Consider the following 22,871-nt stretch of genomic DNA (forward strand, 5'->3'; position numbering starts at 1 on the left):
AATATAGACATAAATTTTCATGACCTTGGTTTAGGCAATGATCTTTATGGCACCAAAAGCACAATCAACAAGAAACAGATAAACTGGACACCATCAAAACTAAACACTTATGTGCTCCAAAAGACACTGTTAAGAAAATAAAAAAACAAGCCACCCATTGAGAAAAAATATTTCCAAATCCAATATGTGATAAGGAACATGTATCTAGAATACAGGCATACCTCGTTTTATTATGCTTCACTTTACTGCACTTGGCAAATGTTGCATTTTTTTTTTTTACAAATTGAAGGTCTGTGGCATCCTTGTGTTGGGCAAGCCTACTGGTACCATTTTTCCAAAAGCATTTGCTCACCTCGTGTCTGTATATCACATTTTGGTAATTCTTGCAATATTTCAAACTTTTCCATTATTATTATATTTGTTATGGTGATCTATGATCAGTGATTACAACTCACTGAAAGCTCACATGATGGTTTGTATAATTTAGCAATAAATTATTTTTTAATTAAAACATATACAGTGCTTTTTTTAAGATACAATGCTATTGTACCCTTAACAGACTACAGTATAGTGTAAATATAATTTTTATATGCACTGGGAAATCAAAAAATTTATTTGACATGCTTTATTGCAATATCCACTTTATTGCCGTCATTTGGAACCAAACCTTCAATACATCCAAAAGGAACTCTTACCATTCACTATTTGTTTAAAATGGCAAAGGATTTAAATAGACATTTCTCTAAAGAAGATAAACAAATGGTTGATAAGAACATGAAAGGATGTTCAATTTCATTTTTCATCTGGGAAATGCTAATCATAACCACAAAGAGATACTACTTCACACTCACTAGTGAGGTAGGAGGGAAGGGAGACTCAGGAGACAAGTTGATCAAAGTAAAGCCATTCTGGTTTTAGACTGACCCTTAACCTAAAAGTCAGCAGGTAGTAGACAGAGTCACAAGATCTGACTCATGGAAGACCACAAGACCCCACTCCCTCCGGCAGTAAAAGCCACAAAGGCCGGACATTCTTAAAATTGCTCCCTGTGGGTAATTTCACAACCCTAAGACAATGGCAAAACTAACTACCCAATGGAAATGATAAACCCAAAGTTAAGGAGTAAGCCCCTCCCTACAGAGTTAGCTAATTTTTCAAACTTACAAAACCCTTTCTTAGAAGCAAAGGGGGGGTCGTCTTCCTGACCTGGGAGAAGAGATCACTATTTTATCTGTGAAGTAACTCCTTTCTCACTTCTATACTTAATAAATTTTTGTCCGTTTTTCTAAACAGCTTGCTCTTGAATTCTTTCTCACACAAAGCCAAGAACACTCAAGGCAAGAGGCCCTCTCAGGACCTCGGCCCATCTGGCATCACTAGGATGGCCAAAAGCAAAAGACAGTAAGTGTTGGCTATAAGCAAAAGACAAATAATAAGTGTTGGTGAGTAACTGGAACCTTCATATGCTGCTGGTGGCAATGTAAAATGATGCAGCCACCGTGCAAAACAGTCTGACTGGTCCTCAAATGATTGAACACAGAGTTACGATATGACCCAGCAATTCCACTTCTAGGTATATATTTAAGAGAAATAAAAACATACATCTATACGAAAACGTGCACACAAATGTTCTGAGTAGCAATTTTCTTTTTCTTTTTTTAAGATTTTTTATTTATTTGAGAGACTGAGAGAGCGAGGACCAGAGCGGGGTGAGGAGCAGAAGGAGAAGCAGACTCCCCACTGAACAGAGAGCCCGATGCGGGGCTCGATCCCGGGACTCCAGGATCATGACCTGAGCCGAAGGCAGCCACTCAACTGACTGAGCCACCCAGGCACCCCTGAAAAACATTATTTTTAAGAGCCAAAAAGTGGAAACAACACAAATCAAGTGCCCATCAACTGATGAATAAATAAAAAGTAGTATATCTATACAATGGAAATTATTCAGCCATAAAAAAGCAATGAAGTTCTAGTACATAGTACAACCTGGATAAACCTTAAAAATATTATGCTAAGTGAAAGAAGTCAGACACGAGAAAAGACCACACATTATATGATTTCATTTATAGGAAAAGCCCAAAATAGGTGAATCTTTAGAGAGAAAAAGTAGTTTAGTCATTATGTAGGGCTGGGAGGTGGGGAGAGCAGGAATGGGGAATAATTGCTAATAAGTAGGTGTTTGTTAGGGGGTAATGAAAGTGCTCTAAATTCAGATTGTGAATATACTCTGTAAATACCCGAAAACCACTAAACTGTACACTTTTTACAGGGGTGAATTTTATGTTAATATCTCAAAAAAGATGTTTTTTTAAAAGAGACATCACCTAATTGCAATATATTAACCCCTCTTGACCTTAAACAAACTAAACTGTTTTTAAAAGGCATTTGTGAGACAATCAGGGAAATCTGAACAAAGACTTGATAACATTAAGGAAATGTGTTTTGTATTTTTTTTCATGTGTGCCAATGAATTGCGGTTATGTTTTTAAAAGAAGTCTTTCTTATCATTCGAGATACGACCTGAAATACTTTCAAATGAAATGATCTGATAACTGCTTCAAAATCATCTGGGCTGAGAGAGGATACAGACAGAACAAAATCATTGGTGCTGTGTAATAGGTTACAGAGGGGTTTGTTATACTAGCCACTCTAGTTGTATCCGTATTTGAAATTCTGCAAAATAAAAAAGTTAAAATAAAAACACTCCTAACAGCTACCCATTTGTATTTGTCTACTTATACACATACATTATGAAGAAACTCACTTAAGGGGCGCCTGGGTGGCTCAGTCGGTTAAGCGTCTGCCTTCAACTCAGGTCCAGGGTCCTGGGATCGAGCCCCACATGGAGCCCCGTGTCTCCCTCTCCCACTGAGCCCCCCCTCCGGCTCGTGCTCTCTCTCTCTCAAATAAATAAATAAAATCTTTAAAAAAAATTTTAAAACTCACTTAAGCAGTGGGTAAGGTTAGCAAATGGTCAATCTGGGTTTCTGCTTATTTTAAGTCCTGTTGTCAACATGAATTTGTTGTATCTACAATATTCTCCTTTGAATAAAGTATTACCATCAATTAGAAAAATTATGTCTGAATTTATATAAGTATATTTCATACACACCTTATTTCTCAAGAGAAAATTAGTCCACATTCAGTATGTCAGGTTACAGTTATTGAGGGCATATTGTTATTCTTCAAAATTGAAGTACAAAAGGAAAGTTTTATGAATTTTTCTTCCAGACTCTACTATTTCACTGTTTAGTCTTCAGTCCAGGAAAATGCACATAGGAATTAAATCAATTTGTCTCAGTTTGAATTTTACATGAGAACTCAACAGGAATACATATTTAGAAGACAACCCAGAAGAACAGACATGTGGACATAAACTGCTGGCCCATTTTCCTCCCATATTTTAATTTCTCTCAGAAAATCCAGAGGAGAAAGACTTGAGCCAAAGAAAACGAGCATGAATTTGGACTTCTAAAGCATACATAACAGTAAGAGACTTGTGACACTAAATCGTTAGAAGGCTACACTACATCTTTGCTCTAATATGAATAAGCAATTAAAGAGGTCGTCTTGGTGCCACAGTCTACCATTTCAAGAACTGCTCCAACTAATAAGGCACAGGTCTAAACCAGGTTCCCCCAAATTCCCATTTAAACCTTTGAAACTGAAATATAATTTTCCAAATATCATTGCCAAGTATTTTTCTGCATGGTTTATAGCTGATAAGAAATTCAATCTTAGGGGCGCCTGGGTGGCTCAGTCGTTAAGCGGCTGCCTTCGGCTCAGGTCATGGTCCCAGGGTCCCGGGATCGAGCCCTGCATCGGGCTCCCTGCTCTGCGGGGAGCCTGCTTCTCCCTCTCCCATCCCCACCCCCCCCACCCCCGCTTGTATTCCCTCTCTCGCTGTCTCTCTCTCTCTGTCAAATAAATAAATACAATCTTAAAAAAAAAAAAAAAAAAGAAATTCAATCTTAGACGAAAACAAATCAAAATCACAGAGGTTGTCACATTCATTTTGTGTGAACTATTTCTCAAGATGTGTACTGTTATCTATATGAGACAATGATCCTGGACCCATGTCTTCACCCATCAGACTTAGTTACCTGAAATGAAGGAACTCGGGTCAGGCTGAAGGGATCGGAACTGATTGACATAGTACTCGCGCTGTTCTTCTGTTATCCGCCAGGGTTCATCTGGGTAATTACTGTTGTTATCATGCGGTTCTCTCTCCACGGAAAAGGACTTTTAAAAATAAATAAGCAAATGCTCAGAGGCAAAAATATAAAACATCAGTAAAAGTTATCATGCATTATACTTATTTTTTTCCTCAAGAGAATACATTTAAACACCTTGTAACTAGAACATAATTAGAACATAAACTTCTACAAGGCAGACATCATGCTTTATAATTTTTTTGTATACCTCAAAGTTGTTAACAGGACTTAGAATGAAATACTGAACACTTGGTGAATGATGAAAGTTTTTCCAATGTGATGAAGAAAGAGTAAAAAGGACAATCATTCTTTTTAAACATTTTATTTATTTATTTATTTATTTATTTATTTATTTATTTATTGAGAGAGCGGGTGCGAGGAGGGTAGGGATTGAGAGAGAGGGAGTGAGAGAATCTTAAGCAGGCTCCACACCCAGCATGGAGCTGGACTCAGGACCAATCTCACAACCCTGAGATCAGGACCTGAGTGAAATCAAGAGTCGGGACGCTTAACCAACTGAGCCAACCAGGTGCCCCAAAAGGACGATCATTCTTATCTTCAAATATTCACCACATTTTTATCCTTTTAGATTAGCTGAGTAGGCAGCAAAATAATCTAGATTTCTTTTAAACCATTTTTTTTAATCTACAAAAGCTATAACCATGTCATCTTTTTTCTGAAGCATTCCCATTGTATAAATCTAGGAATCAAAAGTTCCAATTCCAATTCCACCTCCCCAGGTCCTACTCGAGCGGCAAGTCAGGAATACAGAACCTCTCGTTCCGCATTTGTGAACTATGGATAATACTTAGTAATAGTACTGGGTGGGGAGAACTGCTCATGGGACCCCAACAGGGTAACATAACAAGGGGTGCATCAGACCTGACACTAGGGGGCATGCAAGGCAAATGTGAGGATTTAAGGATACAGAGAACCAGAAAAATCGTTCAGGGGAAAAGACTGTACTAGGCAGTGAGAAAAGAAGCAAAACTGGTGATTCTGGAAGGAGGAGCCTAGGGCTTTGTTCTATCCCTCCCATCTACCCTAAGGCTAAGGTGCTACTTGCCAAGGGCCACTTTCATGGAACCAAGAGGTGAACACAAGGAGCATGATCCTTTAGGACAAAAGGAGACTAGGAAAGAAAAGGAGAGGTATTACTGCTAATAACCCACCAAGTTGCCTGCTTCTGCACACACTATCAAGAAATTAATCATGGGGCGCCTGGGTGGCTCAGTCGTTAAGCGTCTGCCTTCGGCTCAGGTCATGATCCCAGGGTCCTGGGATCAAGCCCCGCATCAGGCTCCCTGCTCAGCGGGAAGCCTGCTTCTCCCTCTCCGATTCCCCTTGCTTGTGTTCCCTCTCTCGCTATGTCTCTCTCTGTCAAATAAATAAATAAAATCTTTGAAAAAAAAAAAAAAGAAAGAAAGAAATTAATCATTAGGGGCGCCTGGGTGGCTCAGTAGTTAAGCGTCGGCCTTCAGCTCAGGTCACGATCCCAGGGTCCTGGGATCGAGCCCTGCATCGGGCTCCCTGCTCAGCGGGAAGCCTGCTTCTCCCTCTCGCACTCCCCCTGCTTGTGTTCCCTCTCTCGCGGTCTATGTCAAGAAAGCCGACCACCTCTGCACCCTTCCTCCCACCCCAACACACACCCCCCATTTCCAGCAAGTAATTCTTTTCAGGAACACCCAGCTCCCTCCTCTGTGGACTTTCAAAGATGAAATATGACTATAAAATGCTGAGCTGTGATATAACCTTGAGATTTCATTTTTAAAGTTTTCATACTAGGTGAGTTTCCACTAAATGTAGATCAAACCATTTTTAAATGCCCCAGAAGCCACTAATCATTAGTTAATATCTTAAATTCATAGAATGCTTACAAATTTACAAAGCACTACACACACCTCTCATTTGAGCATCTCAGAACCTTTGAAAGGTAGACATAGCAGGGATTATTATACTTTTCCCAGATGAGGAAATGAAGGCTCATACAACTTAAGAGATGAGTCCATATCCTTCATTATTTGCAATCAGCATTATTGCATTATTGCAGTCAGCAAGTAATTACCCCCTCTGTTTTACCTGTTGTGCAAAGTCAGCCTACTCCATATCAGGCCTTTTTTAAATTGAGTTGCATCAGGGACCTTGAGAACATGATGCTAAGTGAAATAAGTCTGACATAGAAAGACAAATACTGTACGATTTATATGTGGAACAAAAAAAAATCAAACTCACAGATACAGAGAACAGATTGGTGGCTGTCAGACGTGGGGGGTGGGCAAAATGGGTAAAAGTGGTCAAAAGGTACAAACTTCTGGTTACAAGGTAAATAAGTCCTAGGGCTGTAATGTAAAGCATGGTGACTATAGTTAATGATACTGTGTTATATGTATTTAAAAGTTGCTAAAAAAGTAAATCTTAAAAGTTGTCATCACAAGAAAAAAAATCTGTAACTATGTATGATGATGGATGTTGACTAGACTTAGTGTAGTAATCATTTTGCATTATATACATATATCAAATAATTACATTGCACACCTAACTAATACAATGTTATACGTCAATTTATCTCAATTTAAAAAATAAATTAATTTTTAAAAAATTGAGTTGCATCCAAGTTGTTTAACTCTTATCGTTCTGATAATAAACAATATAAATAAAGCAAGAAAGGCTACAAGTCAGTCTAAGCACCCGATGGACCACACAATTTTCCAAAACACTCGAGCCAAATTCAAATGCTCCACACTAGCACTTTCTGAACAAGCCCAAATGTCTGACCAGGTTGCAGGGGCAAAACCCAGGGTAGAGGGCGTCGGTATGCAATGGATTGGGTTCTTGGCCAAATTATAATGTGTAGAGCTCCCAGGAACACTGTCCTTCTGGTTGGCACTGAAGGAAACAGCTGGAGTAAAGGTATCTAAAAAGCTGGGCACGGACAGGACACAAGAATGGATGTTTACGACTGATCGATCAAGCGGACAGAGACAGTTCATAAACCCGGCAGGACACTTGTGAAAAGCTGTGTCCCACCGGCCACCCTGCAAATGAAGACACGAACATCTCTGTGCTGGGTGTTGGCTACTGCATTCCTGGTTCCGATACAGAAGCTACTATTCCCCTAGAATACACTCCTTTCCACCTGGACCTGAAGCTGCCATACCCAGTTGTTGTTGTTATGTCAGCCCATGTTTGTTCTTTCTCCAGTCCCATGACCACCTGCTCACTCTGTTCCCTCTCACACATTATCTCACTCCCGACTGGCGTCAGTGGCCTCTTAGCAGGTCTCAAGTCTATTCTGGCAGCAGGGTTTAAAAGCCTACAGAGATGACCTGTCACCTATAAAAAACATTTACCTCCTCCACATGGCCTTTAGGGCCCTTATAATCCAACCTCCTCCCTGCTCACTCTTAGCAGGCTTCTGATTGCCCACATGCTGGCTCTTCATGGGTCAGATCTGTGTCTTCTTCCCAGACCATCCCTTCTCTGATCCCAGCCTGCTCAAATCCTATTACTCGAGTCCCACTGCCCCAAAGGCTCTCCAACGTACCTGCCAGGCCCACAGCCACTTCAAAGGGCAATGCCCATCCCCCAACTCTTGATACAAAGGTGGGCTTGGCAGCCACATGTGCACCACAAGACCCACCTCACACCTGGTCTCACCCAATTGAGTCCAAGTAAGGAAGGGAGGGCATAGAGTTTCTGGCCTCTGGGATCCTCTTACATAGAAAGCTCTACCCTAGCAAGAAAAACTTCAGCCAGATGCTCATTACTGGGGGTGTGGATAAGAAATATGAAGATCAAAAGCACAGAAAGCAGGCCCTGAATGGATGCAGTGAAGCCATGATACAGAGTAAGGGCCCAGTGGGACTTGAAGTCATGAGGAAGCCAGAACCAGCATAAGCAGAACCTGTGAGGTAGAGAAGTACTAAAAAGAACAGGGGGTGAGGATGGCTGCTGGCAGCCAAAAGATAAGCAGATAGTGAAGCAAACTCAAGGAAACTAGGGCAAGCACGAATAACCAAGAACTCTCACTCTTCAGGACCACTGGGCCACTCCTTGTCTCTCATTTCTTGGATTCCCATGAGAACTCCAACCCCACCTCCTTTTCAAGAAGACTTAAGCTGGCAAGGAGAGTCCCTGCTCCCTAAAACCAAAAAGGCCTTGCAACAAAGAGAGAGAAGGCATATGAACATTGTATAACCTGTACATAACATAGCATGGCCCTTCTACTGGCTTGCACTAAATGTGTTAACTACCCCCATTCTCTTTCCCCGTGCTTCTCACTGCATGCTTTTAATTGATTTAATAAACAAGTAATTAAGCATCTTAAAAAATATGAATTCTTGGGGCGCCTGGGTGGCTCAGTCGTTAAGCGTCTGCCTTCAGCTCAGGTCATGGTCCCAGGGTCCTGGGATCGAGCCCCGCATCAGGCTCCCTGCTGTGCAGGAAGCCTGCTTCTCCCTTTCCCACTCCTTCTGCTTGTGTCCCCACTCTCACTGTGTCTCTCTGTCAAATAAATAAATAAAATCTTTAAAAAAATATGAATTCTTATAAGTATCACACAGTTTGAACATTTCAAGTGCTCCTGAATATCATCACTCAGGTTTCAACCTGGGGGACCAGAACCATATCATGTATTCCTTTATTCCGCATATAGTCCCTAGCAGGTACATCACAGATACTAAAAAGTAGTGTGAGATCCACTTATTGATGGGCTCTAGTAAGTTCAGGTGTTTGTCTTATATTAAAAGAGGTGCAGAAACACTACTCTGTGTTGTGTGCTGAATGAAAGAAAACCTATGAGTCTATTTCACATTTAAAGTTTCAGATCTATCAAAAGAAATCCATGTCTACCTTCCTGTGGTTCATCCACAGTCTCTGATCTCTATGGGGAGTTCTCAAGTTCCATATTAAGTGAGTATTTCAGTGTCAGGTGAGGGCAAACAGAAGGAGTAGATCACATTCCACATAGTGAATAGGCTGAAATAGTCCAAAAGAAAGCTCATCTACAAGAAGCAAAATGATTTGAACTTTGCTGCATGAAGAGTGATCCACTCATTCATTCATTCAACAGACACTGAACACCAAGTATATCCCAGACACTAGTGACTCGGGATACACTGATGGGCAAACAGATTCTTTTTCCCAGGAAACCTAGGGTCTCATGAGAGAGAAAGACAAACAGGCAATCTCAAAACAGTGAAGTGCTATGACAAGACAGGGTACTCTAGAGCTTTGCTACTCAAAGTACAGTCCCCAGACCACCCAAATCAGCATCACCTGGAGACTCCCTAGAAACACAGAACCTCAGGCTCTACCCTACATCTGGGGAATCAAAGTCTGGGAGTGGGACCCAGGAATCTGTGGTTTAACAAGCCCTCTAGATGATGTGAAGCACACTCAAGTTTGAGAAGCAATGCCATAAAACATGCAGAGCAAGACAAACAAAAGGAACAGCATTTACAAAAACCCCCAAAAATGAGAGAAAATGGCCATCTTCTGAAAGTAGCTCAGTTGGACTACATGTAGATAGTATAGGCTGCTAATACAACATGGATGTTAGTGGAGCTGCCTGAAGATAGTCCAGACAGCAATCAGGGCCCAGATCATGAAGGCCCAGGTATACCAGGTTAAGAGATACAGACTGTATCTAGAAGACAATAGGGAGCCACAGATAAGTATTAAACAGAACAATGATATTATCAGATGTCAGTTACAGAAAGAACACTTCAGTGATGAGAATGGAAGGGGAAAGACTAAAGGTAGGAGGACAAGTTAAGACCGTATGAGCAACCCTGGCCAGAGGTCAAGATGGCCCAGAGTTAGGGAGGGGATGAGAAGAGACAGGGAGAAAAAAGCCACATGGCCAGGACCAGAGGAAGGCCCATTCCAGCAGTGGGATGGCAGCTAAGGACCTCTCTGTCAGCAGCTAGAGGGCCATCTTGCTGCAGGACCCAGATGCATGGAACATCTTCTCCAAATGAACCCCAAAGTCAACTGAAACAACTGGCCCAACTTACAAAGATCTGAAAAGTCAGCCACCGGAGAGAGAATACCCAACTGCAAAGACTGAAGGCACTGAGAAATGTGGGTGGATGAACTATGGAGCCTCGGGCTTCCAAGGTGAAGCCAGAGCCAGGAAAAGCCCCAACTGCGCATGCACCCTAAAAGGACTCTTCCACTTCAACTCCAGTTCCAGTGGTTTCATCGGCTGGGTAGAACTATTTGCTAGTTGGTGCCAATTTTAAGTTCTGCCAGCGTTTTTAAGAAAAAATGAGAGAGAAACCTTCCACATCTGTCCACTTAAGCCACATACATATGGTTCATTATGCAGTTTCTCTAGACACAGGAGAATTAGATTTGCTTATATTTAAAACATTCAAAGCCTTAGTTTCGTTTCAAGTGAAATGCAAATATTTGGCACTACAAGTTATTATCTCAAGGGAAAACTGGCTGTTTATAATGAAAGAGACTTCAAAAGACTCATTAAAAAGTAATACTATTAATAAAATCCCAAAAGGTGACATTTACCCCTGAAGTATCTTAAAAATCAAGCACAGCTGAATAATATGAATTGCAAGGAGGCATTATCAGGGAGAATTTACAAAGGGTGTGTATATATTGTTTCAACCACAGAACATTTCTGTTTAGAATATAATCCCACCCTGGAGATATCCTATAAATGCTGCCCAAGAGTCCAGCCATTTCACCTGAGGATGCAATGATCTTACACCAGTGCCTTAGTAAACAAACCGTCTGGCGTAGCAAAAGCTCATACAGAGCCCACAGTGAGGATCTGAGAACACCTCACCTGCCAACAATATTTTGGAAATAAGACAGCCTCAGTGCAACTACGATTTCATGGGGCGCCTGGGGGGCTCAGTCGTTGAGCGTCTGCCTTCTGCTCGGGTCATGATCCCAGGGTCCTGGGATCGAGACCCGCATCAGGCTCCCTGCTTCGCGGGAGGCCTGCTTCTCCCTCCCCTACTCCTCCTGCTTGTGTTCCCTCTCTCGCTGCGTCTGTCAAATAAATAAATAAAATCTTAAAAAAAAAAAAAAAAAAGAATTGTCTTCACCTTGTTGCACTTTTCCATACTACTTAAAAAAAACACACACACACAATTTCATGAGCAGAGATGTGAGAAGACTCAATCTCCCCTAATGAGAAAGAAGGACTAACAGGCTGGTGAGACTAGACTAGAGCCCAAGTGAATATTAATCTGCCTAAGGAAAGATCATGGTCACTGATCAGCCATGGGGCTGAGGAGAAAGAAGAGTCATAGAGGCAAATGACAGCCTTGCTGATATAGGGGATTATGGCAGCTGTCCTCCGATCATTTACACGGCCCGAGGCCTGGTACAGAAGTATCACTGAGTGGCTGTGGCTGCCCTCCCAACAATGACATGTTCCACCACACCCCCTGCAGTTGGTTGCAGCCATGTGACTGAGTTTTAGCCAAGGCAATGTGAGCACAAGTGACCGGCACCACTTCCATGTACAGCTAGCACCCTGTGGCACTCTATGCTGGTCCCCAGGGGCCACTGAATGGGGGACGGCACAGCCACGGGACAGAAGGAGCACTGGTGCCCGAACCACCATGTGGAGGAAGGCTGCCTACCAATCTGTTAGATGAGTGAGAAATATACCAATGCAATGAAGTCATTAAAACGCAAGGCATATTTGTCATACCGGCTATTAGTCTAACTATCCTTCAGGCAAGGCCCAAAGGAAAAGCAGGCCTGCCCAGTCCCAACGGCACAGCCATTCCTGCACTGAAGATGGAAGCATAAGGCTTCGTTTTGTAATTTGACCACCTAATGACATGAGACAATTCTGAGCCTATACAATTTTATAATTTGTCCATGCAGATGATCTATAGGGACAGCATGTGTGTGGACGCATCATTACAGCCATCTTTCTATGTCTGGTTAATAGGAGTTTATGTTTCATGGGTTTGAAGGAGACTTACGGGAAGATGGACCGAGTAAAAAGAGGAGAGGGCCAGGGTAAAACTGGGAAAACTATTAAATGAGGAATGAAGAAAACAAGATGGAGCTCAACAATTTTGTTTTGAACTTTCAACTGGTTACTCTGTGTAATACTTTACAATCTTGTGCATTTATCTTCTGTCTCACACCCCACTCTCACTATAATAAAAGGTCCATGAGGGTAGGAAAACTGGTCTAGTCTGATCACTGCTGTATCCCCGGCACCTAGACAAGTGCCTATCTATGCTCATACATGTTTTTTTTCAGTGACTAAACAAATAATTGGACAAATGGACAATTCCAATCCAGAGACAGAAAGGTTAACCCGAGCTCTCCTATGATGACTAGACCTGAACTTTATATGCATTTATTAAACAACCTCACCTAACTGTAAAGGCTGGGCCCCCTCCTTTACCAATGAAATTAAAGGAAAAAATTCTTTTTTTTCTTTTTATTTTGAAATAATTATAGATTCACAGGAAGTTGCAATAAATGACTTCTGGTTTTACCTGTAGAGAAGTTAGTTAAAATTAAATCCTAACAGAGCAATTTAACCTTATCAGTTTCTTCATGGAAATACATCCATAAAGATGCCAAACTTGCTCAGGGATCTAATTTCAACAGCTTAGGAGGTTGATTGCAAAGTGTAGGAATCTGAATCTAATGAGCAACACAGAGTTGCTGCTTATTAAGATAAACTAAATTTTAAAAGCAATCACCACAGACATAGGAGATTGTCAGGGAACACGTATTCACGACTTTGCTAAGTGCCAGGAACTATAAGCACCCAATACACATGACCTATTTTCACCTTCACAACAACCCTGAGACGTAGGTCCCATTATTTCCAATTTGCAGAAGAGGAAACTGAGGATTAAGGAAGGGAAGTGACTTACCAAGATCACACGCCAACTAAAATGGTAGAGTCAGAACATGAGCAGAGTCCAGAGTACTCTTTTTTTAATGAGCAATCCCTATGCCTCTCCCTCCCTCTCTTATCCATCCATCCTGTAACAATATACCATTTCCTTTTAAGAAACACCCTCACTATTCTGAAAACTATAAAACACTGATGAAAGAAATTCAAGACGACATAAAGAAATGGAAAAACATTCCATGCTCACGGACTGGAAGAACAAGTAGTGTTAAAATGTCTATACTACCCAAAGCAATCTACACATTTAATGCAATCCTTATCAAAATACCAACAGCAGGGGCGCCTGGGTGGCTCAGTCAGTTGAGCGTCTGCCTTCAGCTTGGGTCATGATCCCAGGGTCCTGGGATCGAGCCCCGCATCGGGCTCCCTGCTTCGCGGGAAGCCTGCTTCTCCCTCCCCCACTCCCCCTGCTTGTGTTCCCTCTCTTGCTGTGTCTCTCTCTGTCAAATAAATAAATAAAATCTTCCAAAAAAAAAAAAAAAAAAAAGAAAATCTTTAAAAAAAATACCAACAGCATTTTTCACAGAGCTAGAACAAACAATCCTAAAATTCGTATGGAACCACAAAAGACCTCAAATAGCCAAAGCAATCTTGAAAAAGACAAACAAAACTGCAGGCATCACAATTCCAGACTTCAAATTATATTATAAAGCAGTAGTAATTAAAACAGTATGGTACTGGCATAAAAACAGATTCATAGAACAATGGAAGAGAATAGAAAATCCAGAAATAAACCCACAATTAGATGGTCAATTAATCTTTGACAAAGGAGGAATGAATATGCAATGTGAAAAAGTCTCTTCCACAAGTGGTGTTGGGAAAACTGGACAGCTACATGCAAAAGAATGAAACTCGACCATTTTCTTTCACCATACACAAAAATAGACTCAAAATGGATTAAAGACTTAATTGAGACCTGAAAACCACAAAAATCCTAGAAGAGAGCACAGGCAGTAATTTCTCTGACATCGGCCCTAGCAACATTTTTCTAGGTATGCCTCCTGAGGCAAGGGAAACAAAATCAAAAATAAACTATAGGGACTACATCCAAAAAAAAAAAAAAAAAAAAAAAAGCTTCTGCACAGCAAAGTAAACACTCAACAAAACTAAAAGGCAACCTATGGAATGAGAGAAGATACCTGCAAGTGATAAATCCAATAGAAGAGTTAGTATCCAAAATATATTTTATCTTTTTTTAAATATTTTATTTATTTATTTGACAGAGAGAGAGACAGCGAGAGAGGGAACACAAGCAGGCGGAGTGGGAGAGGGAGAAGCAGGCTTCCTGCTGAGCAAGGAGCCCGATGCGGGGCTCGATCCCAGGACCCTGGGATCACGATCTGAGCCCAAGGCAGACGCTTAACGACTGAGCCACCCAGGCGCCCCCAAGATATATTTTAAAAAATTTACACAACTCAATACCAAAAAACGAATAACCCAATTAAAAAATGGGCAGAAGACAAGAACAGACATTTCTCCAAAGAAGACATCCATATGACCAATAGACACATGAAAAGATGCTCAACATCACTCATCATCAGGGAAATGCAAATCAAAGCTACAATGAGATATCACCTCACACCTCGCAGAATGGCTAAAATCGAGACAAGAAACAAGTGTTGGCAAGGATGTGGAGAAAGGGGAACCCTCTTGCATTGTTGGTGGGAATGCAAACTGGTGCAGCCACTGTGGAAAACAGTATGGAGGTTCCTCAAAAAATTAAAAATATAACTACCTTAGGACCCAATAATCACACTATTATTTACCCAAAAAACTATAAAAACACTAATTCAAAGGGATACATGCACCCCTATGTTTATTGCAGCATTATTTACAATAGCCAAATTATGGAAGCAGCCCACGTGTCCATGGATAAATGAATGGATAAAGATGTGGGGTGGAAGCAAGTATGTGTGTGTGTACACACACACACACACACACACACACACACCACAGAAATATTACTCAGCTTCGGGGCACCTGGGTGGCTCAGTTGTTAAGTTTCTGCCTTCGGCTCAGGTCATGATCCCAGGGTCCTGCTCCCTGCTCAGCGGGAAGTCTGCTTCTCCCTCTCCCTCTCCCGCTCCCCTTGCTTGTGCTCCCTCTCTCGCTGTCTATCAAATAAATAAAATCTTTAAAAAAAAAAAAAAAGAAATAGGGGCACCTGGGTGGCTCAGTTGTTAAGCGTCTGCCTTCGGCTCAGGTCATGATCCCAGGGTCCTGGGATCGAGTCCCACATCGGGCTCCCTGCTCGGCAGGAAGCCTGCTTCTCCCTCTCCCACTCCCCCTGCTTGTGTTCCTGCTCTCGCTATCTCTCTCTCTCTGTCAAATAAATAAATAAAATCTTAAAAAAAAAAAAAGAAATATTACTCAGCCACAAAAAGGAATGAAATCTTGCCTTGTGCAACAACATGGATAGAGCCAGGGAGTATAAGGCTAAGTGAAATAAGTCAGTCTGAGAAAGACAAATACCATATGATCTCACTCATATATAGAATTTAAGAAACAAAACAAACGAGCAAAGGAAAACAAAAAGAGAGACAAACCAAGAAACACACTCTTAACCATAGAGAACTGATGGTTACCAGAGGGGAGGTGGGGGGTGGGTGAAATAGATGATGGGGATTAAAGAGTAGACTCACCATGATGAAAAAAATAAAGTAAAATAAAACAGGAACACCCTCACTCCAATGCCAAAATCAATGTAGCAATTTTGCAGACTGCAGATATTCATCTGGGATATGAACATCCTATACTTACACATCTCTCCCATTATCTAATTTAGTTATGGATTTGGGCCAGTAAACTATTAAATCATACAGACAGAGCACCATCTTATTGCTCACACACCTATAAGCATCTGGCATGTTTTCACATCAGGAAAGAATCCTGTAGACAGCCATACAATACAGGTATTCAATCATTTCACTGTTATTTTAGCATGTGGCACTAACACTATTTTGATTAACATAAGAAATGCTTATGAATAATCACTATCTCCAACTCTTCCATCATGAGCCAAGATCTGCTACTCCAGAGGGCATTTTTCCTTGGAATCTTGCTCTCTGCTTGGAGGAGTCCAGAAGAAAGTGAGAAATCAGCAGTAAGAGGAGATTTTGATGAGGCTGTGGACTTCCAGTACCACTGCACTAACATGCCCAACCCAATCCTTGCCAGTTAGGTCAAGGGCACCTGTCTCCTTCGTTATGCCCTCCCCTTAACACTCAAGGCAGCCTGAGGTCAGATGGGAAACAGATGTGCCAAGATCTGGGCCTGAATTCGAGGAATGCTTTAGACAATGAGGCTACATATTGGAGGTGCAAAAAGAGTGCAGATTCTGGAGGCAGACAGGCCTGGGCTCAAATCTGGGATGGTCACTTGGGCCACTTAACTTCTGAATCATCAGTTCCCCACCTAAAAGGCAGTGCCATGGACCACAGGGCTCTGCCTACGTCTCCAGCTTCATCTCCCTCCCAGTCCAGGCTCTGGCCACACTGGCCTTCTTTCAGGTCTTGGACTGTGTCTCCTCTGTGTGCCGTATACATGGTGTACTGGCTCACTCAGTACCCACTCCATTCCCTCTTAGCATAACTCTGCACTGCAGACGCTGGCTAAGTAAAAGTACATTATCCAAATACCTCTGCTGCTAGAATTCCAGATGGGACTTAGGTTCCACTAAACACGCCCACGGAAGGCTGATTCAAAACAAGTCACATGGTAAAAGAGGCAGGGAACAAAGCATTCACTTGGCGGGCCTGGGTCATACACAGTGTGGAGCTGCAGCTGAAAGCTATGGCGACAGTTGCCCAACTCTGTAGCTTCCTGATTGTGGCAAAGGCAAAGCTCCCTCAGCCGTCCAGCCATCCAGTCCTGCTGTGTGGTTTGGGGAATTGTTCCTGCAAGCTCAGAAGAGAGTCTGAATCTTCAGCCCTTCCAAAGATCTGGTAGATCTCCCACCCGCTTATTAGAAATTCCTATTTGCATCTAAAACTAATGATGTAATGTATGGTGATTAACATAACAATAAAAAATTAAAAAAGAAAAAGAAATTCCTATTTGCGGGGCACCTGGGTGGCTCAGTCATTAAGTGTCTGCCTTCGGCTCAGGTCATGGTCCCAGGGTCCTGGGACCGAGCCCCGCATCGGGCTCCCTGCTCCGCGGGAAGCCTGCTTCTCCCTCTCCCATTCCCCCTGCTTGTGTTCCCTCTCTTGCTGTCTCTCTCTGTCAAAATAAATAAATAAAATCTTAAAAAAAAAAAAGAAAAGAAATCCCTGTTTGCTCCAGCTAGCCAGAGTAGATTCTGTCATCCACAATGAAACCCTGACCAATGAAAACAGACCAGTGCACTCAGCCAGACACCCCTCTCCTCACCTCCCAGCACCATCCTCCCTTTGCCTAGTTACTTCCTAGTCATCCTTCACAGCTCAGCTCAAGCAGCACTTCTTTTTTTTCTTTTTTTTAAAGATTTTATTTATTCATTTGAGAGAGAGAATGAGATAGAGAGACAGCATGAGAGGGGGGAGGGTCAGAGGGAGAAGCAGACTCCCTGCTGAGCAGGGAGCCCGATGCGGGACCCGATCCCGGGACTCCAGGATCATGACCTGAGCCGAAGGCAGCCGCTTAACCAACTGAGCCACCCAGGCACCCTCAAGCAGCACTTCTTTAGGGAAGCCTTCCCTCACTTTCTAGCCCTAGGTAGGATTTCTCTGTCACATGCCATGGAAATCCTCTCCTGTCGTTAGGGCAGCTGTCAGTTTTCCATTATACATGCAGAGGTGGGACCATCTGATTCACATTCATCTACCCCGCCTGACTGCAAGTTCCCTGAGAGCGGGGACCATGTTTGTAGTCCTCAGGGTACCCCTTGGCATGGTGCCGGACCCACACAAGCCACTTAGTATCCCTGAGTGGATGAGTACAGGACATAATCTCGCAAGGAGTCTACCTTGCAAGACTGTTGGGAGAACTGAAAGGACACACACAAGTAAAGGGACGAGCACAGCACCAGGACCAAATAAGCACTCAGTCGGTAGAGACTCTCATTGGGATAGGCAACTAGGGGCATGACACCACCTGTTCACCTGATATCAGGGGGAATACCAATGGGCCCCGGGGCTGAAATGGTGCCGTTGTAAAGACACCTTCCATATTTATACCCAAGTATATACCAACTAACTGAGACCAAGGGGTCCTGGAGAATATGCCAGAAACAAACAAACACTCTCTTTTTCAGCTTTAAATAGTACTATCTGGGACCAGGAGTTCAATTGGGTGTTTACATCTGAGAGAGTAAATCAGAGGTGCTCCTGTCCACCATATCAATGTGGGCCCTAGCTACTACCAAGAAAGCTCTGGACACCATAATGCCCACAACTGTGGGGAAAAGCAATGCTGACCCTACAAATAAAACATGCTCATTTGCTTTTGTCAGTAGTCTAATGACCTATTAAGCACTATATGGAAGCTAGAATTCTCATGTGTACCAGGATCCACCATTTTTACCCTCCCTCCACCCTACTGTCTCCAAGCACGGATTCTGTAAGGCCTTAAGGCAGCACCCCAATGAATACTAATATTTACTGAGTTTTCTTTTTCCCATAAAAATCCTTCAGTTTCAATGCCAGGTACCCTGTTCTTATATCCTGGAATCACCTCTCTTTCAATGATCCTGTATCTCTTTACTATTCTCATCCTGTAACGTGAAACATTTTTCATGTAGAAATGCCTCCCAACAAAGAAACCAATCAACTACCATCACTTTAATTGTTAAGAAGCATAGGTAAAGGGTAAGCACCCGAAGAAGATAAAAAGAGACAGACAAAAAGAATTAGGCTAAAAAAAAATGTCAGTATCAACTGAAATGCTTCAGAAATAAGGGAAAAAGAAGTAGGTGAAGGAAAGAAGTAGGAAGGAGGCTTGATGCGATGAAAAACAGGACCTCTTTGTGGTAACAGTGACTAACTGGGTATCTGTGAGTCCTAGTAGTAGATTCAGTGAAGTAGAACATATCAACCTTTTCTACCCCTTAAGGAGATGGTAAAACTCCAGCTAAGGTTGAAATCAAACGCGGAATTAATCTGGTAAAACAAGAGGTCAAGAACAAGGCATATACATTCCTATAAAATTTATCAAACCAGTTCTTCCTGTTACACACCAAGACAAACACCCATATACTCCTTCCCACCCTCTTCCTCCTCCTCCTCCTCCTCCTCCTCCTCCTCCTCCCTCTCCCCTCACCCTCTTCTACTTCAGTCAGAGGAAGAGAATTTAGCAATGCCAAGAGGTCAACACACACACAATGTATTAACATTCACTATCCCTAACAACAGAAGACTCTCCTAGCCCTAATCTCTACCCATAAACTAAGTAACTCAACTTTCTGCCCTAAAGGTATAAATAAAAAATTCCTGTTGCTGGAGGGCCTAGGGTGCTCCAGAACCAAGAGAGGTTGGGGTCCCTAAACTCCTACAAGGGCCTTGGGTACCCAGGACCTCTTCTCAACCACACAAGGAGCAATTTTCCACATACACTGCAGCCTCTCATTTGTCCAAAGGAAAAGAGACACCAGCTTCTGGTTTCAGACTGGCAGGAATGACAAACCAGTAAGAAAACACTGATAACTCAAAAAAGAGGCATAGGATATGAAGTTATTTACTGAAAAGGAAACACAAATGTCTCACAAATGTCCTATACTCCACTTCACTAATAAAGAGAAATGTTGGGGCGCCTGGGTGGCTCACTCGGTTGGGCGTCTGCCTTCAGCTCAGGTCATGATCCCAGAGTTCTGGGATGGAGCCTCACATCGGGCTCCCTGCTCAGCGGGGAGCCTGCTTCTCCCTCTCCCTCTGCCCCTGCTCCAGCGCTCTCTCTCTCAAATAAATAAAATCTTCTAAAAAATTAAAAATTAAAAATAAAGGAAAATGTTCATTAAAACTACACCTAGATAGGGGCGCCTCGGTGGCTCAGTCAGTTAAGCGTCTGCCTTCAGCTCAGGTCGTGATCCCTGGGTTCTGGGATCGAGTCCTGCATCGGGCTCCCTGCTCAGTGGGGAGCCTGCTTCTCCCTCTCCCTCTGCCCACCACTCCCCCTGCTTGTACCCTCTCTCTGTCAAATAAATAATCTTAAAAAAAAAAAACTACACTGAGATACCATTTTTCACCTATCAAATTGGCAAAGATGTGTAAGTTTTTTAGCACATTGTGTTAGCATGGGTATGGGAAAATAAACACTTTCATATATTGTTGGTAAATGTGTGAATTAGTACAGTCTCCAATTTGAAAATCTCTATCAAAAAAAAAAATGTGTAGGAGCGCCTGGGTGGCTCAGTCAGTTAAGTGTCTGCCTTCAGCTCAGGTCATGATCCCAGGGTCCAGGGATCAAGCCCCACGTAGGGCTCCTTGCTCAGCAGGGAGCCTGCTTCTCCCTCTCCTCCCTGCTCATGCTCTCTCTCGCTATCTCGGTCTCTCTCAAATAAATAAATAAAATCTTTAAAAAATAAAATAAAATAAAATAAAAATGTGTAGATACTTCATCCAATTATTCCATTTCTAAGAACTGGTGCTCTCTCTCTCTATATGTATATATATGCATATGCAAACAATGCTCTCTGATTATAAGTTCCAGATGCTGATCAGAAGGAGCTGATCCATAAATGATTTATGGAAGATGCACACAATAAAATACCATGCATTTGAAAAAAAACAAAAGATGAGGACTGCTATAGAATGTTGTTAAAGTTTATTGCTAAGTAAAATATGCAAGTGTGTAACAGATGTATATAGTATGCTACCATATGTATAAAAAGCTGGAACTATATGTTTTGCACCTATTACATATAATTTCATATAAGAATACCTATATTCACTTGTATATGCGTAAAATAGTCCTAGAACGATACAAAAGAAATGTGTCGTATTAGCTGTCTGTAGGATAGGGAAGTGGATGGCCAGCGGTGGGGACAGAAGGGACACTTTTCATTCTGCACCCTTTCGTATCTTTTTAATTTTTGACATATTTTTTAAATTTTTAATTGCTCTTAAGAACAAGGGTAATTGAAAGTTCACAACCCATGATCCAAAAAAAAACAAAAACAAAAAACACCAGTGCGGTGTTCACTGTATAATCTGAAACAAGCCAGCAGCACTGTAGCATGCTTTCGCTGCAACCAAGCAAAGAGGGCGAGCATGTTAGGGGGCTGCACAGCTCCAGCCCCTCAGGAGAACATCTGAGTGGGCTTCTTCAGTGGCTCACGAGCCCACTGGTTTGACTGCAAGATGTGGAGCACAAAAAAGGGCAAGAACGAAATGTGGAGTGGCGTCATGCTGAAGTACGCCCAGGGCACTTCACGGGGCAAGGTCACAGCTCTCAGATAAGGAGAGAGGGGAAAGATTCCAAAACAAGGAAGGAAAAATGCCTGAGGCTCCACTCAAAGAAAACAAAACAACCACAAAAACAGCCCCCACCCAGGCCAAATGACCATGAAAGAGCCCCCTATGGGCCCGACCTGCCACACAGGCCATTCCTCTGGGCTGAGGACCAGGTAAGAGAAGCAGAGTGGCTCAGACAATACTAAGTAGGCCCCACTTGTTGACCTGCTTCTTTCTTCCCCACGCTCAGAACACCAACTTGCTCACGACTCACCTCTAAGCCACCTCATTCAATCCCATCCCAGTCTTCCAGCCACAGCCGCTACTCTCTGCTCTCCTTACCCCACAACGTGCTAGTCCCATCCATCCATAAGATACCTTTCACACCATAAAAAGTTCTCCCAGAGCAGCGACAGCCTTCCAGAAAGTCTAGTTCTTCCTGTTCTCATCAAAACAACTATAGTGAACAACTTACTAACAGTGACTATCCATTCTCTTCTGACTTATGCCAACAGCACTCTGACAGAAACTCAGGGTATTTGTTTCTTTTACCATCCTTTACACACTTCTTTTCTATTTAGAACCATTCCAAAGGGAGGCAAGGAGCAGAGAGAATCTGCTTCTGGCCATAAGTACCTACAATTAAGTCCTGGGTGAGACAGGGAGCATGGTAAAAAATTGATATTGAGCAAGAATGGGGGGGGAGGAGACAACTAATTTAAATAAATGTTTTTCAAGTCACAGACTTTTAGATTAATATGGTGGCTGGCTAGCAATGTCTAACAATGTCTGCCTAGTTAGTAAAAAACTTCCACCACAAATATAGCCAAAAGCCCCAAGTAAAATGGCAGAGTGATGAAGTTCTCTAAATTCTGTTTATCAGTTTTTTGTCTTTGAGGTAATAAAGACAAATGAGTATTTAGAATTTATCCCAGAACGCTGTTAAGTTCACCCCTCCAGAAAGAGAAGAATATATCACAGCATGTATATTTAGGGTACAAAAAGTGAGTATGTTTTGATTTAAAATAAAAGGTAATTTTTTTTCTACTGAGATCTGCCTGGAAGGATATTTCATTTGCCAAGCCTGTCTCCCTAAAGTCAGATAAAAACATATTGCATATATTTTATATATGTGTGTGTGTATATATATATACATATGTACACATATACACAAATATACATATATATGAATACCTATATCTGTTTATATATGTATAACATACTCCTGGAATGGTACAAAACAAACACACCAGTTGCCTCTGGAATGTGAAACCAATAAAGACTTAATGCCATCCTCTAGCTGAGCTTACAGATAAATGAGACAGTAATGAACCATTCTTTTAAGAATGAAAAAATGGAAATTTCACA

The 22,871-nt window shown here is 42.1% G+C and overlaps 1 protein-coding gene across 7 annotated transcripts in view; it reads right to left on the reverse strand.

Annotated features, from left to right (window-relative positions):
* The window catches only part of REPS2 (RALBP1 associated Eps domain containing 2), a 219,156-nt gene that overhangs the window by 114,526 nt on the left and 81,759 nt on the right, over positions 1-22,871 (reverse strand). For all 7 annotated transcript variants that reach the window (XM_078064787.1, XM_078064785.1, XM_078064788.1 and 4 more), the window contains exon 6: positions 4,104-4,242. In XM_078064787.1, the coding sequence (XP_077920913.1) occupies positions 4,104-4,242 (139 nt within the window). The remainder of the gene's footprint in view (positions 1-4,103; positions 4,243-22,871) is intronic.

Source organism: Halichoerus grypus, chromosome X (genome assembly GCF_964656455.1).
Source record: "Halichoerus grypus chromosome X, mHalGry1.hap1.1, whole genome shotgun sequence".
Taxonomy (NCBI): Eukaryota; Metazoa; Chordata; class Mammalia; order Carnivora; family Phocidae; genus Halichoerus; species Halichoerus grypus.